Source organism: Condylostylus longicornis, unplaced genomic scaffold, assembly GCF_029603195.1.
Source record: "Condylostylus longicornis isolate FDR11 unplaced genomic scaffold, ASM2960319v2 ptg000028l, whole genome shotgun sequence".
Taxonomy (NCBI): Eukaryota; Metazoa; Arthropoda; class Insecta; order Diptera; family Dolichopodidae; genus Condylostylus; species Condylostylus longicornis.
This window is the reverse complement of record NW_026577997.1, coordinates 2,701,539-2,721,130: the sequence shown is the minus strand read 5'-3', so window position 1 is coordinate 2,721,130 and position 19,592 is coordinate 2,701,539. Positions and strand designations below refer to the sequence as shown.

The following is a 19,592-nucleotide window of genomic DNA, read 5'->3' as shown; positions in this document are numbered from 1 at the left end:
ATAAAAAACGTATGTATAAAAAACGCTCATTAAAAAATTTTGTGTATGTAGTTGTATATTTATTGTTTGTTTGTTTTATTTATATGTTTAATGTGTGAACCACATGTGTATCTGTAATAAATTATTTATTTTCGAAAATATTAATTATTATCAAAACACAAAATTACGATTATACTTTTTTTGTTGAAATTTTTTGTTTTTCTGATTTCTCTAATTTTTGACATTCTCAAATGATTTCTAAAATAATTTTTAATATTTTAATAATAAATTATGAAATTTTTTTTTATTAATTTATTAAATAGAAAATAAAAATATCATAATTTTAATTCAGGGAGTGCCAATTTTTTTTTAGCCTTAAATAATTCTTTTTTTTTTCGATTTTAATATTGCATCTTAGAGTCTACTTTTTCCTGCTGCATTTTTTTTTATTAAAGTTGTTCTTTACTAGGAGTAAAAGAATAAACAATATAATAAATTTTTATAATATGCATATTTTTCGAAATGTCAAAATGAATAAATTATAGAAAAGAAAAAAGGGATTATCGAAATGGTACAGACTGTTATGTCATACCATAATTATTAGTAAAACGCATTTTCCAAAAATTAATGCAATATTAAATTGATAATTAAACATGAACAGTACCCATTTGTATATATTAGTATAGTGTTGACATATTCAAGATTTCGATTATCTAATGTTGTGTTTTTTAACTCTAAAATACTATTAACATTAATTTAAAATTGTGGAAATTTTTGTTTTTGACTAACAAAAACAAGGAACAACAAAGTTGTCCAACAGACCGATGCCAGCATCTACATAACAAAATTTTACATTACTTTCTTCTATAGGTTCGCATTTAAGCTTGAGTCGTTACCTGATAATTGAACAATGAAATATGAGAAATTAACATAATTGCAAGTTCTTCTGATATATGAAGTAAATCAAAGGTTTGTTTTCTTTTATTTATTTACCCTTTTCACGAAATTGAGTATACATAATATATTAAATAAAATAAAATATGTGCGTATTACAAAATAAAACTCTTGTTTTCTTTTTGGTAATAACCATTTTTCGAAAATGTAACCTTAATATAAACTATATCAAAATATAGTATAACAAAAATGAAAAGGAAATGTCATTTTTTAAATTCGTAATTGAACCAAAAAAGAAATACATATATATTTATCTCTTTTTAGCATCTGCATTTTATATAGATTTTCGAAAAAACCCGACATTTTCGTGAATCGTGAGTGTATTTAACATGAAAAAATAAATTCTTTTCCAACAAGAAATTTATTATTTTTTTTTAAATATAATTAAATTGAATTAAAATTCATAAAAATAGTGAAAATTTATAAAATAAATAATAATGAATAAAATAAAATAAAAATTTTTCAAAAATATATTGAAATTCAATAAGAAAAAAGAATTTAAAAAAGAAAAAAATTTTTTTTTCTTTTTTTTTGTGCTGTGTGCGTTCGAATGTCTCTTCTCTGTTGAAAAAAAAAAGAAGAAAAAAAAAGTAAAGTTTTATACATATATATATAGGCGTATAACAAAATATATAAAAAATACAATATATATATATATATATATATATATATATATATATATATATATATATACATTGTTCATATATATATATATATATATATATATATATATATATATATTTATATATATATATATACTCTATAAATGATATTTTTCATTTTTTCATTGCCTTTTTTTTTTGGTTTTTTTTTTTTGTAAAGAAAATTGATTTTTGGGGGCTCCATCCAAGTTTCATACAGAAAAATTTTTAGTTACACAAAAAAAAAAAAGAAAAAAAAATCAGAATAACAAAAAAGTGAGTTGAGTTGAGAGTGAAGTGAAATATACTATGTGGACGACAAAAACGACGTCGACGACGACAACAACCTTGTTATAAATGTATGGTTGATTGTTTGGTTTTAAGAAATTTTTTTTTTTCCTTTATAAATTTTTTTCCATATATTTTTTTTCCTTTCTGTTTGTTTGTTTGTTTTTTTTTTTTGGATGAAAAGAAGCAAAAAGAAGTAGCATACAGTACAGAGTAGAGTGTTTTTGTTCAAAAAAGAGAAAAAAAAAAACAGCAGAAAGCAATGTTAAATATGTTTTTGGGAATTTCCACAAAATCAAAAGCAAAGGTCCGAACAAGCTTAAAAATATAGAAATAAACATTTTTTTTTAAAGATATGTAGGTACCTACCAAAATCCAAAATTCGACCAAAATTTTAATTCCATATTCTAAGTAGGTAGGTACTCAAAATACCCACTTAAAAATGCTTACCCACAGGGATTACAACTTTCAATCCAAAATTAAAAATATAAAAATTATTTAAAATTTTCACTTTCATCCATTTTTCAAAAATATAAATCATAAAATTTCCTTCAAATACCTACTATTTTAATAATTAATATTAAATTACCATTATTGTCTACCAAAATATTGCAATTATTTATTATTGTAATTATGTAGAATAAGTATACATTGGTATATGTAGATATGTTCACATATTATTGTTTATTAATTAAAATAAACACTTTAAAAATTATTATAGGTTAAAAATCTACACCATCTTATCCAATAATCCAATCTACCTACCTACATACCTTTTATACCTATTTTACATTTTGTTATTATATTCTCTTTTTCATATTATTTTACTATTAAATGGCATTGAACTTAAATGTTTCTCAATTATTGTTGTTTTTATTTCATATTTTTCTCCTTACATGCAAGTAATTACAATACTAAATATTTTCTTCCACAATATTTTTTATTATTATTTTTTATTTTCTTTCTATTTTTTTTTTTTTTACATATTAATGACGAAAATTATAATGATATGTCAGTGGTGAAAAATTTATAAAATCATAAAAAAGAAATAAAAAGAAGAAGAAAAAAATCCAAATTGGTGTAGAGAACAAAAAAAAAAAAAAAGAAAAAAAAATGTTGGTTGGTCGTCGGTTGTTGGTTACTCGATTACGAAAGTGAAAATTTCAATAAAAAAAAAAAAAATAAGAAAAAGTGAAAAAATAAAATTAAATTTGAATTAAAATTTGTAATAAATTTTTATGTATGTATGTAAAAATTTAAAATTCATTAATGAAAATAAAAATATTACTTAAGTAAGTAAGTGAATAAATATTTTTTAAAAAAAAATATTGTATGTAATAATTTTCTGTACATATAAAATAATCTCATACATACATACATGTTTCATATATACCAATATAAAAAAAATATGTAATATTGTAGAAAATATACAAGAATTGAAAATTGAAATTAATAAAATTGCAAAAAATAATAATTTTTAATTTCAAATTATCAAAAAATTATGATTGCAATAAAATAAAAAGCAAATTTGTAAATTTATTTTAATAATTTTTTTGTTTTTATTTTTTTTTTTTTGTTAAAATATTTATAATTTTTAATAAAAAAATTTTTATATTTCAATTTAAGTAATTGAATAATTATAAATTAATAAAATAATAATTTTTAAAAGAATTCTTCTAATATCAAATAAATTAAATAATTGTAATTTGTAAGAAATAAAAATTAGTGTGTACACTGTCTACTATAATATTCAAAAAGAAATAAATTAGGTGATGTATAAATAAAAGTTTACAAAATATTATTAATAAAATTAATAATATTTTATATATAACCACATTAATACATATATATATATAATTTAAATAATTAAGTGTCAAGTGTTTTTAACGCATATTACCCACACATTACCCAATCAATTACTTCTTCAACCAAATAAAATTATAAAAATTAAAACTCTTTCATTCAAAATTCAAATTTAATTTTAAAAAAATCTTTATGTTTTAAATATTTTGATATTAAATTGTAAAATATTTTATTGAAATCAGTGAAATAATCAAAAATAATATATACTTAAAGTGAGGTTATAATGAAGTAATCCAAAATTTTCATTCAAAAGTGATCGCACTTAAAAAGTTTATTGGTACTAAAAATTTTACAAAGTGCTTATACAAATTACAATAAGTAAAAAAAATTTTAATTGTTTAATTAATTCTTTATCTTCTATCTATTTTTTTTTTTTTAAATAGATGAACACCTAAGTTGTAATTAAAAATTTAAAGAAAAAATAATTTTATTTTTAAATATTAAATAAAATATTAAATGAATTATTTTAATTTAATTAATTAATTGTAAATTTGAATTGGATAAGAAATTGTATAATATTAAATATTTTGATTATAAAAATAAAAATAAAAGGGAAACAAATCAAATAAAAATTTTCCTGAAAAATAGAGTCCTGTTTTAAATGGGGTAAGTAATTAAATTTAAATACAACTTACCTATTTATTAAATACTAGAAAAAAATTATAAGTGAAATGAGTAGGATTAAAATAAGAAAGCATTTAGTTGTTAAAATTTTGAAATTAAATTTTTGAATTGGAGTTCAATTTAAGTATTACTTTACAACATAACAGTTTGGATATTAACTAAGAATTTTAAGACACTTGCAAAAAAGTTTTACAAAATCGTCTAATTTAGCCGATATGAGTTTTACTCAGAAATTTAGAGTTTTTACTAAATTTTACAATTATAAGATCATATTATCTTGAATATGCACCAAATGACCTTTAGGATTTTGATCAAAATGTATAAATCATTACAAATTATTATTGTTATTGTAAAGTCTTAATACCTAGATTATATTTTCAAAAATAATGACGAAACTGTTTAAGTTCAAGAAAAATATAAAAAACTTATAAATCATTACTTTTCATTTTGTTTATAATAAGTAGATTCGATCCGTGATCAACCATCGAGTTCGAAAATAATTTCAATAACAGAATTAAATCTTGCCATCTTGATTTTATTTTTTATTTACTTATATAATTTGAGATTTATTTATTTATATTTGGTAATTAATTATGCTATTAAACTGGTATTGATGCAATTAAGGATTAAATTAAATAAGAAACTATTATTGAAATTCATTTTTTTTATATACTTATAAATTATTTATTTCAATTATGAATTTACAATTAGAAGTAAAATTCAGAGTTTTAGAGTTAATTTATAATTTAATTTACCAGTATGTTGGTATTTAACTGAGTATACCTACTTAATAACAGAGATTACAAATTATTGAAAATATTAATCTCAGTTATATTATGAAATTTAAGAACTACAATTAGTAGCTCTTTAAATATAATTTATAATTTTATTTTAATGGAAATTTCTTCATGCAATTGCAGACCAAATGGTTAAATTATTAGTGTTATAAGCACATTCTTATTAATTTCGCAACTATGATGTTGTATTAGTAAAATTCATAATTTATAATTTTATATTTAACTGAGAATAAACTGGGTACTAATTGAGTACTGAATACTAACTCAAATACATGTAGGTATTTATAATGAAACTATTTCAAATATAATTATGTAATGTTAAACGGGTTCAGGATTTATTATTTATTTATATTAAATTCTTAAGAAAATCATAAATTTTAGAGTGTAATACAAGAAAAATTGTATAAATTGTAGAAACTCTTGTACCCTTATACTTGGGATTATCCTAATCAAACGTATTTTATTTACATTAAATCCCACAAATATTCAGTAATCAAACATACTTATTCCATTTTTAAAATCTTCAACACTTGGAACCGTACCAATATCATTTGTAAGCCATTCTGTTATGAACTAAAGATTATATAAACATTAGAATTGTTTGACTTTGTAAGTAGAAATAAGCAACAATTTCATTTAATAATCATTGAAACCAAATTAAAATTTTTTACTTAATAAGTGCGAAATTCTCTTAATTTTTCACAAGTTTATACCTAATCATACACTTGTTTCTGAAAAATTATGGATTTTTATTAACTATTTGTGTATCTAGTAAGGAAATAGTAAATAAATTGAAAATCACAACCTGTTCTCTTAAAAAACACTCCTGAATATTTTAATTTTTAAACTTTTACAAGAATATTAAGGTTTTTGTTTTTTAGAAGAATTTTTTGAACAGAAAATATTATATCTGCATTAAGATTTTTTTTTCATTTCTCATAAAATCCCTTATTTAGTAAAGTGTAAGATATTTCATAAAAAAATTTTTTTTTATTTTTACCTTTTCTTATTATTATTATGTTTTTTTTTATACATTTTTCCTATATTAGTTACAAAATGTGTTATACCTACTACATTTCTACTACCCATAAACCATTTATAAAGTGGGCACCTACATACTTACGTACACGTACAGTACAGAATTATGTGTATATTTTTTGATAGGTAAACACCCACACGAAAAAAAAAAATTTACTTAAGTAATTTTTTTTTTTTTTTTCTTACTTTGATTTTATTTTTTCGGAATTTTAATCATTTTTTATTCAAAAAAACTAAAAAAATTTTATTGTTTTTTAATAGGAAAATAAAAAAATTTTCAAAAATTTCAAAAATTTTCTTCTACTTTTTTTAAGAATCTAGAAAAATTTGATATTCTTCATTTTTTTTTCTCTTTTTTTTTTTTGTATCTACTTAAGAAGAGACTTGAATTTTTTCTGAATTTCTCCTAAAAAGAAAAAAAAAATCTAAGAGAAAAAATGTAATTGTGAAAATTTTATTTCGAAATTGTGAAATATTTTTTATTCCAAAAAACAAAAACTTAATATTAAAAAGGTGCCTACTAAAAAAAAAAGTATTATTAACAAAAAAAACAAAAGCCAGGAGATAAAAAAAAATATAATTTTATTTTTTATTTTATATTCAATTTTTTTTGCTTAAGAAAAATTTTCCGACGCCATATTTGATATTGTGTACCTCAAACCCTAATTTCAAAAAAGCAGAAAAACAAAAACATAATAAAAATAAGCAACAGCAACAACAATAATAATAAAAATGTATAAAAAAAGTCAAACATACAAACAAACACTGACAAACAGATAGACAGGCAAGTAAAAGCAAGAAGCAGGCTGATAGCAGCAAAGCAACATAAAAACCAAAAAAAAATCAGCAAAAGAAAAAACAGAAATAAAACGAAATAAAAGAAGAAAAAAAACAACGAAAAACAAGCAAACCAGGAGTAAAAAACAACAACAACAAAAATGTACGGCAATACGTTGTGTTTCCATTTTCATCCATTTACTCAGATATACTTACAGTAAATATACACAATACTTCATACTCATATCTCTCACTCTCTCTATATATATATATTATACTTATATTTAAGCTATATATACATATGTATGTATGTTTGTATATTTTATTCATGAAATTTATTGTATGTAAAATGTCGATGAATACTTTTTGCCCATATTACACAAAAAAAAAAAAAAAAATCAAAAACAAATTGTGTGTAGAAGCAGAGATACGCTTTAATATTATGAACAAAAAACACAAAAAAGAAAAAAAAAAACAAAAACATGAAAAATTTCTAGAGGTTTTTATTTTATATTTTTTTTGTATTTTTCTTGTTGTTTTGTTTTTTGTTATTATTATTATAATGTTTTCATGTAAAATGTTTGCTCACTTGTGTATCTTTTTCATATAATATTTATGTATACATTTGTATATACGTATACATAAATGTGTATATTAAATGTACGTGCACTCTGTATGAGATAGAATGTACGTAAGTAAATAAATATATATATATATTTATATGTAGATATTGAAATTATAAAAATATTGTATAAAAATACAGAAACTTACATGATTTGCACAATGAAATGGGTTTTCTTTAAATATTAGGGATATTATGTATATATATATACATTTGTAGATATGTATGTTGCTCGTAAGTTACGGTAAAGGTATATATGTATATATATCGATATGTAACCTAGAATGAAATAATATAAGTATGCTTTCTGTACAATATGCGTTTAAGCCTAGAAAATTTCTGATTAAAAAAAAAATATGAAAGAGTCTTAAAATTTTTGGAAAACATGGTAGGTTTTCGTTAGTGCTTTATTCCGATTTGAATTGAAAATCAAATGAATTCAAATTCAACTTACGTCAAATTATTTTACATAAATACCATGTAGCAGAATTATGTAGCACTCATAATCCTAAATGGGTATCTCACTTTTTCATCTCACTTTTTATTCACTTCAGAATTATAAGATTTTCTAATGGATATTTCTTTTTTTTCAATAAGATTACTCATTTTGTCAATTGGAATTTTGCATTTTTTCTAAAAAAGTTGGTGGAATTTTCATTACCTTCAAAAATAATGTAAATAGTTACCAAATTTTGTGTACATTTTAAAGGAAACGAGATACAACATCAATTCACATTCAAAAACTACAATATGTACAAGTATTATAATAGTCATTCAACTTCTTCTCACTTGAATGGTAGAATAGCGAGATTCAAATCACGTCATTCCAAATTTTTACGAAGATTTTTTTCTGATTTCTATTCAGTGTCATTTGCGTTCACGATTGTTAATGGTTTCAAATCGTAAATCACGTGACGTGTTCAAGAACAGTAATAATACTCAATTAAAAGAAAAATTTTCCGTTTTTTTTTTGTGTTTAGGTAGGTATGTGTTAGGTGACTTTGAATTTTTAAAATTCGTACTGCTACAATAATGAACTCATGACAAATTCTGTTTTTTTTTTAAGTAAAATTACAATTTCTTTATCACTTATTTGTTATTCAAAAAATATTCATTATTACTAAATGCTTAGGCACTTTTACCGTAACATAATACACACTCTAAATAATGTAACAGAAAATTTTATTTTTGTACATTTACCAATTTGTATATAGATATATATATATATATATATATATACAATATTTATTATATAGATGCACGTATGTAAACCTATATTTTATATGAATATTTTACAAAAAACTTTATTTTATTATTATTGTGAATTTTTTTTTTTTGTTTTTCTGAAATAATGTTGCTGCTGTTCTATTTTCCACATATGCATACAACACTGATCTATTAAATGTAAAAAATTGACTTAAATACAAAGTGTTCCGCATTATTTATTGTAGAATTTTTTTTTTAAATAATTAATTAAGTATATATTAATAAAAAATTATTATTTTATAAAATATTTTTATTTTCGTTATTGGAAAAATTTTAGTTTACCTTAAGAGTTTCTTAAGTTCAAGTTCAGTTTTGGTTTTGATTTGTACTTGTTCTAAGTTATAGGCTCAATGATTATTTTGTTTATAATATTCTACAACAATTAAAGAGTAGGATTTAATTTGAGAAAAGCAATTAAAGCTCTTACTCATACAGACTAAAAATTATATAGAGAAGAGGCTCGTTTTGAAACCATTCATTTTATTTACGAAATAATCCGAGATTTTCTCCGGCCATACTAATTTTTCTAAATTTATTTTCTCATTTTAACCACAAAAAACAAAAAGTTTTTCTGAAATTCCAAAAAAAAATTTACTTTTAATTTAAAATTAGGGTAATTTTATAAAATTCAGGTACCTACATAAAAATTATTGCCTTTGTATTTGAGTACGCTTTTGTAGGTAATGAAAAATTCAAATTCAGTGTGTATTCGGAAATGCGGTTTAGCTGAATTCGGCTTTTCTATCTAAATGTATACAAAATAACCATATGTTAATGCATTTTTGAATTTATTTAATTTTATGTGCATTTGGGTAAATATAAAAACAATGTATTCATATTTCACTTACACTATAATTGTAAGTACATCGTTTGAATTAAAATATTCTGAAAATATTACTGCCTGAGTTAACAACAGTACATATACTTATATTTTATTATGATTGGCAATATAAAAAATTTTGTTTTTACCTGATAAATACAAATTGCAATATGAAATTTTGAATTTATTTTCAATATTGTAAATAAGTATTGTCTTACAATAAAACTAATAAAATACATGAATTAACCCCTTCAGTTCTAACTGCACTTTTTATTCACTATTTTTTCTATTTTAGAAAAAATCGTCTTGATAAAATTTATACCGAATGGAATATGTTCTAAAAAAAGTATAAATGTTTTCGGAAAAGGATGGTTTCTATGGCAAGAAAGGGTTAATGTATACACTTATGTAAAATGAAGCCAAAATTTGTTTGATCGCTTCTCAGTTACTAGTAAACTGCTTATTCAATCACCTTAAAACTTTGGGAGTTTTATTTAGAAGAGTGGTTCCCAGGATGACCTAAAAAAGAAAAAAGAATTTTTTGAAAATCTGTTTTAGGAGATTTATTAGTATTCTACTCGTGTTCAAATTCCCGAAAATCTGGGATCTTGATGTAAAATATCAAGAAAAAGATTTTATTCCGTTCGAAAAACTAGTTAAAAAACACTGCCAAAAATGTAAATTTTAAAAAATATTGTTATCTTGCTTCTTGTGTGATCGGTGGGACGCGTGACGGCCAGCTTTCAAAGTTCAATACTCTTTTTAAAATAGATTTACACACTTATTTATAAATTTCGCTATTAATTTGATTTTACCAAGAGAAAAAAATGGTTATCCGACTGGTATTTGAACCCGAAACCCTTTTAAATAGTTCATAGGTCTATTCTATTTTTATTTTCTATTCAACTCCATATATTTCTCTCTCTCTATTAATTTATTTATAATAATACTTAATAATCATAAATTTTTTATTATATAACTAGCAGGATACCTTGTCTATAAATACTTACATTTACAGATATCTATAATAGATTATAAGTACAAACATATATATATACTTAGTACGAATGTAACTATGAAAGGCAAGGCAAGTATACATTAACGATTCAAATATATATAGCTATCTGTATATATATGTATATATATATACGCATATATGTGGATAATATTCAGAACATTTTATATGATTTATAAAAGGGACATTTGAGTCAGGCAAACCGTTTTTATTTTTCCCTTTATTCTCTATATTTTTCAATATTCTGTTTGTGTTGTTGTTGCTATTGTTGTTATTGCTGTTGTTGCTGTTGTCATTTCCCTTATTTTTGAATACGTATACATACGCTCATACTTTTGAATATATTTTGTGTAACAAAATAACAAGAACAACAAAAATAAGGGAACGAAAAAAAAAAGATAGAAATTTTATTTTTCATTTTCATTCTTTTTTTTCCCTTAAACACATTAAGTATATACATATGTATGTAATTATGTATAATATTTCTATACGATTAGATACACACTCTTACACACACTTTTCATACATAAATAATCCTTATACAATTTACTAACATTTTATAAATACACGAGAAAATTGTAATATAGAGAAATTGATTCCCTTTGTTAAAAACGAAACCAACATTAGAGAAACGAAACCAATATAATTTTTCATCTACTTTACTCTTAATATTTTAACTATTAATGTACATATTTTGGGGACCAAAACAAAAATAAAAAAAAATGAAAGCTTGCTTAATACAACAAAAAAAAAAAACAAGAAAAACAGAAAATTTAGAACAAAAAAATTAGACTCCTTAAGGATTCTGTTTATTTCCAAAAAAAAAAATAAATTGAGAAAAAAAATAAATTCTAAAATGATAAATTACAAGGTCAAAATCAATGAGTTATTAAAGAGAAAAATATATATATACATATATATGTAATTGGAAGCACTTGTAATTTGTAAGTAGTGAAAAATTCAAAATTAAATTTTTTCAAAGTTTCTAAATACGAAAAAGTTCATAAATTACAGAACTACGCCTACATTTAAATCTTGTCTTAGAATTTTATAGAAAAATTATTAAGAATTTATCAACATTTTTCAGAAAAATATTACCATTCTAGCAAAATTTTAAGTAAAAGTACTCAAATTTTACTTAACACCTTAGAAGTAAAATCTATTTCTAAAAGTATTTAGAAAAACAAAATGCTACCATAGAAGCTGTGTACGTTAATGCTGTTGTTCAGAACACAATGAAGCTTTTTTATTGACGATATGTTGCAGTAGATTCTTCTAATCAATCTAAGACAAAATGTAATGATGATTGTATTCTTTTTATGGGTGCCCTGCAAATGATAGAATTCTTATGATAGTTATGTAGATGTGCTTAAGGTTAATTATCAGATTTGTAGAATAAAATTAATTACAGGATCTTAGCATGCCGTTATGAAATGATATTGTATCTAAACAACTGCTCTTTGCGGGCATCGATTTGTTATTTGTTCTGAGGGAAAGTTTTTTGATACTACAATAATTTTAATAATATTTTATTACATTTTATTCTTTATTATAAAAAAAAATTTAACAAATTTCAACTTTTATCACATAAATTTTAAATTTTTCCTATATTTGAACCATTTTATAATTTTATTTAACCTGAAAAATTGCTTTCATTGCATCCAACTTCTGTTTTTATATGAAAAATTTAATTGCGAACTTTTTCTAAAACTCGAATTAATTTCGAAATTAAGTTCTTATGTTAGTATAATTTGCAATAACAGATTAAAATTTCAAGTCGACTAACCATATGGGTACCAGTTTATGATAAATCCTGCCCTGCTTATATTTTCTGTAAGTATACCATTAAAAGGAATACAGACATTATGAACGCAGGTTTTTATTATAAATTTTTCTGCTGTACTAAATACTTCTCTGAGTATACAAAACATAGCTCTCATAATAATTACATATAAGTACTTAATGTTAATTATCCGATTTATGACACTTAGTGTCTGTACAAAGTTTTCTTGCTACAAGTAGTGACAAATATTAACAGCAATATCGTTAAAAATAATGTGAATTTGGAATTTGTAAATGACCAACTGTTGTCATGGTTCGTTGGACATTTAATATAAGTATGACAAATGAGACAAATTAAACCGTGTTTGTAAGAACCAAACAATTAAAGTTTCCCAATTTTCCTTTAATTCATTATTTTATAGAATAATCAAATATAAATGAACACTTTGGTAAAAAATAATGAAAAATTTTATTTTTCAATCATTTTTTTTTGTAATTCTTCCGGGTTGAAAATTTTTTAATTTTTCCATTATTAAAATTAAATAAACTAAAAGTAAAACTAAAAATTATTTAAAATTTTCTTAAAATTTGAATTAAAATATAAAATGTAAGAAAGAACAAAATTCTGAATATTTTTTTTTTTTTTCATTAATTTTTCTTAACCTTCAATTTTATTCTCACATTGTCTTGATTCTAAAAATAATTTACTTAAATAAAATATACGTATGTATGTATGTATGTGTATGAAAATATGCATAATGTATAAGTAAGTAAGTATATAATGAAAATTGCAAGCTATTTACTAATTAAATTCGAAAAAGAAAAAAAAAAGATTTTTTCTTCTTTGTTTTTAGAATTTTTGTCAAATATAAATTGAGTTTCGCCTTTGATTCCCAAATCTCCTTCACCTGATTTAGTCAGAAAAAATTTGAAAAGAGAATTTTTCTTAACTAATATTAAAGTTTAGTTTTTAATTTAATTACTTAAATACTTACTTAGTATTCATTCCATTCTAGATGTAAAAACACTTGTTACACAAAATAATACGATAGCCCTTTACAGTATTACAATCCCTGCCTTTTAAAACAACAGAGTCATGAATTTTTTCTATGTGCCTAAAATGAGAACCGCGAATAAAAGCAAGTGGTTATTTTTTCTTATCAAAACTGCAAATTTTAATTAATTTTTTTTGCGCTCATTTAGCAGATGCAATATGTTCGTCAATTTATTACAAACTTAGACCCCGTTTTTCTCAGTAATATAGTAGTCATTTACTCTTTTATATGGTTTTCTCTCTTACTGTTTTATTGTTCTCTTATAAAATTTTTATAATAGACTTGGGTAATTTTAATCTAAATTGACAACGTGGCTGTCCTAAAATAAACACATTTTTTGAAAATATTTGTATGTAGGTGTAGAAGATTACGAACATTATATTACTTTACTTATACATATTACATTCTTTAAAATAAAATTTAAAATAAGGTAAAAGTCCCAATTATCGTCAGAGTAATTAAGGCTAGCGTACAAATCAGATCCATACTTGCTATAAATTTTATATTTTATATTTTGCTTATTAATTATTTAATTACCTATATTTATTTTGTTAATTTTATAAATAGGTACTTAACGATATAGTTACTTACTTAGCGTAATTTCAGTTTTTATAATCAAAATTTGTTCAATAGATGCATCATTAGCTATAAAACATCTTAACTCTCTTACTACATACTAGGCGACCAAAATTCAATATTTTATTTGTAATATTATAAACTGGCGTTAGGACCGCTATTTATCTGTTATATTTAATATTGTATTGTAAACTATACACCTTTTATATACTTACTCACTTGGAATTATTGAACATACTAAGGGACTTAATTTCATTTAAACTGTTTGAAATTATAAGTAATTATTTTATTAAATATTTTAACTTTTATTGTATAACAACACTTTTATACTATTTTTATACTTACTTAAATTTTTTTTTTTACTCTTACTTTCTTTCATTACAGTAACTCTGTAATTTCATCAATATCTTCACAATATGTACGTAACTGCTTAATAACTGAAGGCATTTAAAAAAAAAAACAATTTATTAGTAATTTTGGTAATATTAGAGTTAATAAATATGAAATAAACCATTTTTTAACTTATTTTGCATACATACACACTCCACATACTTATTAAGTTCTAAGATCTTAAAATAATTTATGATTTTTTTTCTCATATTGATTTTTATTTAAGTATCTATGAAAGATAAAATTATTGGAATATAAAAATTTGTTTATTACTAACCATTTTTAAAATTATGATTTTTTTTAATTTTTATAGTAAAAATTTAATAACTCTTATTAAAGTAAAGTTTTTCTTCAAAAGAAAACGAGTAAATAATTGCATGGTTTTGCGAAAAGCAAAAAGAAAAAAATTGAAAATTCCATAAACACTTTGATATATGATACGTTTAAATATACATATATATATATATATATATATATATATATATATATATATATATATATACCTATATATATATATATACCTATATATATATATTCACAAATGGTAGTTTATTACTGCTATCGCTTTTAAGTCAATGATAGCTTTATTAAAGCACACAATACTTACCCGCGCTGCACTACGATTAAAAGAAAAAAATCTGAAAATTTTACAGATTTTTTTGTTTTCTACTTTTATTACTTACTTATTTGCATATATATAAGTATATATATACACACATATGGCTATGTTAATATATTTAATAAAAATATATGTAATTTGAGACTAATTATATATATGTACAGGGTGGTCCGGAAGTTTAATGTTAAACTGCTCTTTAATTGAGAATTACTTTAATTGACAAACGATGTGACATGAAAATTATGTATGGCTGTAGAGGATGATCTAATGCATCGAAAGAAAAAAAAAAAACAAAAATATGGTGAACTTTTTTTAAGATAATCAAGATTTCTTTAAAAAATTTCCAAAAATTTTAATCCTTAAATTTAATATTTAAGCACCAATTACTCGAAAATGGTAAGTTTAACATCAATCATTGCCATTTTACCGCTGTGTAGGTCTATTAACTGAGAAAAGTAGTTGCAAACATCTCATTGTTCTCGCTTTAATGGCTTCAAATAGGATGATAAGGATATTGATCAGACACAATTTTTCAATCTGATATTCTTTTATTCCTTAAAAAAAAAGTACTCCTCCAAGGAATCACTTCTCTACAGCTTAATTACCAATTTGGAGACTACCCTGTACATAACTACTGGTTATGATTTTAAGTTTTAAAATTTTAGTAAACAAGTAAGCAAATGCTCTTAATTTTCCTTTCCTCTTAATTTTTATATTAAACATTCACAAACATTTGAAGAATCATAAACAATATTTAAATATAAATTAAATAATGTATGTATGTATACCGGGTGTTGTTGAAACAACCGGGGGTTGGTTTCACTTTACACTATTCAAGCAAAAAACTTCTTTTAAATTAGGTTTTGTTAGTTTTTTAAATCAAAAACAATCGCAATAATTGTCTTAATTTATTCAATATAGTTCGATATACCAAATTATAGTTTAACTAACAGGGGCTCCAGATGATTTAAAGTATGGGAAGCTTACAATGTTTTTTCATATTTATGAGAAAATACGCTTCATTCACATTCATTTTGAAAATCATTTTTAATCGACTGTTTTACATAAAACCGGAACTACACTCATATTGCAAAAAAAAAATTTGTCTAAAACGACTTTAAAGCCATAAGTATTTCGGAATCTGTTGAGCTGTTGGTGTCGAACACAAAAATTTCAACAAATTTATTCATAATAATCTGCACAACGGAATATAACAAACTATCTGGGATTTAATACCCCTATATATTTATTATGTTTAGAATTTAAAATAAACAATTAGCTTTATGTCTATGTCAAGGTGTCAATTATTAATGTACTTACCTATATATTATACACAATCAACCTCTTATGTATTTTAATTTCGACAAGAGAATATTAACAATGCAAAAAACAAAACATAATCTTAACATTTAATTTAAGTGACTACGAGTATATTTTTTTTTTTATGATTTGATCTTGAAAATTTTTTCAATTGTTTTCAATAATCAGTTACTTACAAGTTGGTAGTTAAGATTTATGAAAATTAACCATAAGTGTAATTATATAACTACAATATGTAAGTATATAATTGCAATTATTGAAGCACCTGTAATTAAAAATCGACATTCCTGGCATTCAAAATCTTATTCCTTTTAGAATTATGTGTATTGACAATAAGATCCAGTAGTATGTAAACATCACGTTTACTCTAGAAAGTAATATGAAGAATAATTTTCCAATTAATTTCTTCATACCTCTGTAGCTCATTTGGTAGATCGTCCGCTTAGACTATTCTGACTCATTCCTTCGACTAATTCCATTTGTTCTAACAGTTGTATGAGTGAATTTTCATTGTTTATACAAAAAAAACTCATTATCTGCTTTGATTAAGAAACTAAAAAATACAAGATTAATTGTTAAATGAACTGTATTTGTGCCTAAGTATTTTCAATAATTAGTTATCTTTGGTTTCTAGTCATTTTCAGACACACACACTTTAGCCATACAAAATCAGTATAATCTTTTGTTTTTGATAAAAAGAAAATTTGTCGAATTAAAATCAAAATTATCTAGATGAATAAATAAATATAGAAATTTTCAGATAATTTTTAAAAAAATTATAATCTGAATGAGTTCAAAATTCAATTAGTACTCAAACGTATTCACAATTAACTTACTTATAGAAATTTTATCAAATTCTTATGAATCATTTTGAATTTATCAAAACTGTAATCATTTCATGTGACTTATAAATTTCAAAAATGTATGAAAACAAAGAATAAACACTTAAAATATTTGTTTAAAATAAACAAAAAAAAATTTTTTGTTTCCTTGTTTATTTATTTAGAAAGAATTTATTTTATGAAAAGGGCTAAAATTGGGATGAATTGTAGAAATCAAAAAAAAAAAAAATCCAGTAAAATATCAACTTAGAACAACACACAAAACTGTCAAGCATACCAAATAAGCTAGTAGAATTTAGTTTTTTGTACTTACTCCTGAAATATCACAAATTTTTATAAAAACTGTATATTTTATTGTTATACTAAAAAAAATGCATACATACTTACATTTTTCAAGTAATTATTCTCAAAAAAATTTTCTGTTATCTCCCACATACGTAAATCGAATAATAGTAAGTTTACCACTGCCGAAATTGCCGTCGATAAAAGAAACAACAGTAAAATTGATACTCAAAGAGAAATTTGGGTTTCATAATAACGGTACATCAATATATCATTTTATTTGTTCGATTAATTGAGAGACGTAAATTAGAATCATTGTGATGAAAATTTCGAAAATTTTATTGTAGTGACAATATGAATCAATTGAAACTTCAAAATTTTGACATTTAGATATGTTTATAATAAAATTTTGTTCGAAAATAATTTGACAATAATTTATTATTTTGGATAATTGTGTTGTGTATACACACATAGTTTATAGTGATATACAGAAGACAATTTTTGTAAATACACAAACCAACTACGTTTTAAAACAAAATTTTTTAAAAATTTCAATTAATTGTAAATGATCCTACTACTGAAGTTACATAGTTGAAAATTGACACCTTAAACATACTAATTATGGTGTTCCAATAATACAGAGTATAAAAGTCGTAAATTTCGAATATTTTCCGAATAATAACAAAATATTGACTTCGAATTCCTAACCTTCCCGTTTGTTTTCGTAAATTTTTATTTTGAAGTTGCTGTCAATATTTCTTTTAGTTTTATTTTATTCTCTTTAATTCAAAATTTCATTTCATTATTCACAATATAAGATTTTTACCTTAACTGTTAAATATTAAAAAAATAAAAAATTTATTTTTCTCTCTTACACATTTTGTTTTTATTTTTTATAATAATTTTATGAAATGACGAATGGAGTTGTTAAAATAATAGTAATAATAAAAATAAAAAAAAAAAAGAATTAAAATGAATTGTATATGAAGTCTGACGCTGCCTTTATACACGCAAAAACTCTAACGAAGCATAAAACGAGGTCAACTTAAAATTTTAATTACAAGTTTTATAGCTCTGTACCAACAAACAAACATACAATAAAAAAAAAATAATAAGCATAATAAAGAAATAAAACTGTAGAAAAACAAAATGAATACATTCATACTTTTAAACATAAGTAATCAAACACACTCATACACACACACACACATGTTCACTCACGTACGTTTTAAAAAAATGTTGGTTTTTTTTTCCCTGTGTCAAAAGCTTGAATAAAATTTTTGCTGCTTTTAATACAGCGACTGAAAACTGACTTAATATTTTTTTTTACCTGGTTTTGTTGCTTTCAGTCCATTCAGGTAACAAAAAAAAAAATGATTTTTTTTTTTAAATTTTTGTTTAAATTTTGCTTTTTTTTTGGTTTAAGTTTTATTGCTGTGTAGTTTTTGTGTTTTTAATGAAATTTGCATCTAAAATTTTGATATTCTGATATTTTTTCTTTGTCTTTCTTCATGAATTTGTAATAATGACGGTAGAATTCTTATGAAATATAATTGTTGACTGTTGTTGATATTAAGTCAATTTTGGTGTTTTTATTTTTTTTTTGTTAATATTTTGTCCAAATTAATAATATATTTAAACCTAAGTTGTAACTAGTGGAATAACTATTAAGTATGATTTAAGCAAAAAAAAATGTTTAAGCGTCTTTATTTTAACGAAACATAAAGAGAACAACTAAAACCGATTTGGTCGACTTAATCAATTCTATTATACCCAACAATCTGATTACAAGAATTAGTTTTATTTAACATTAATCTTTTGGGGTTGCGTGACAGCTCTCCGAACTCATGACTACCTAACTGCATGCAGCTATATAGCGTTATTAGTTTTTGTAATACATACATACTTATTTAAAATTATTTTTTTGGAATTGTGACAGGACCCATTGTTCAAATTGGCCCAATTGCTGCAATATCAACTGTCCTTGGTAAAAGCGTTATATTATTGACCTTTATTAATATTATTTTATTGTGTTTGCTCCA

General features: G+C 22.5%; 1 protein-coding gene across 1 annotated transcript in view; it reads left to right on the top strand.

Moving 5' to 3' along the window:
- Nucleotides 1-4,088: 4,088 nt before the first annotated feature.
- Nucleotides 4,089-19,592, top strand: part of LOC129607779 (uncharacterized) — a 48,073-nt gene continuing 32,569 nt past the window's right edge. Inside the window, exons 1-2 of the mRNA XM_055518954.1 lie at nt 4,089-4,331; nt 14,482-14,515. Of these exons, the coding sequence (XP_055374929.1) occupies nt 4,327-4,331; nt 14,482-14,515 (39 nt within the window). The 5' untranslated portion in view covers nt 4,089-4,326. The remainder of the gene's footprint in view (nt 4,332-14,481; nt 14,516-19,592) is intronic.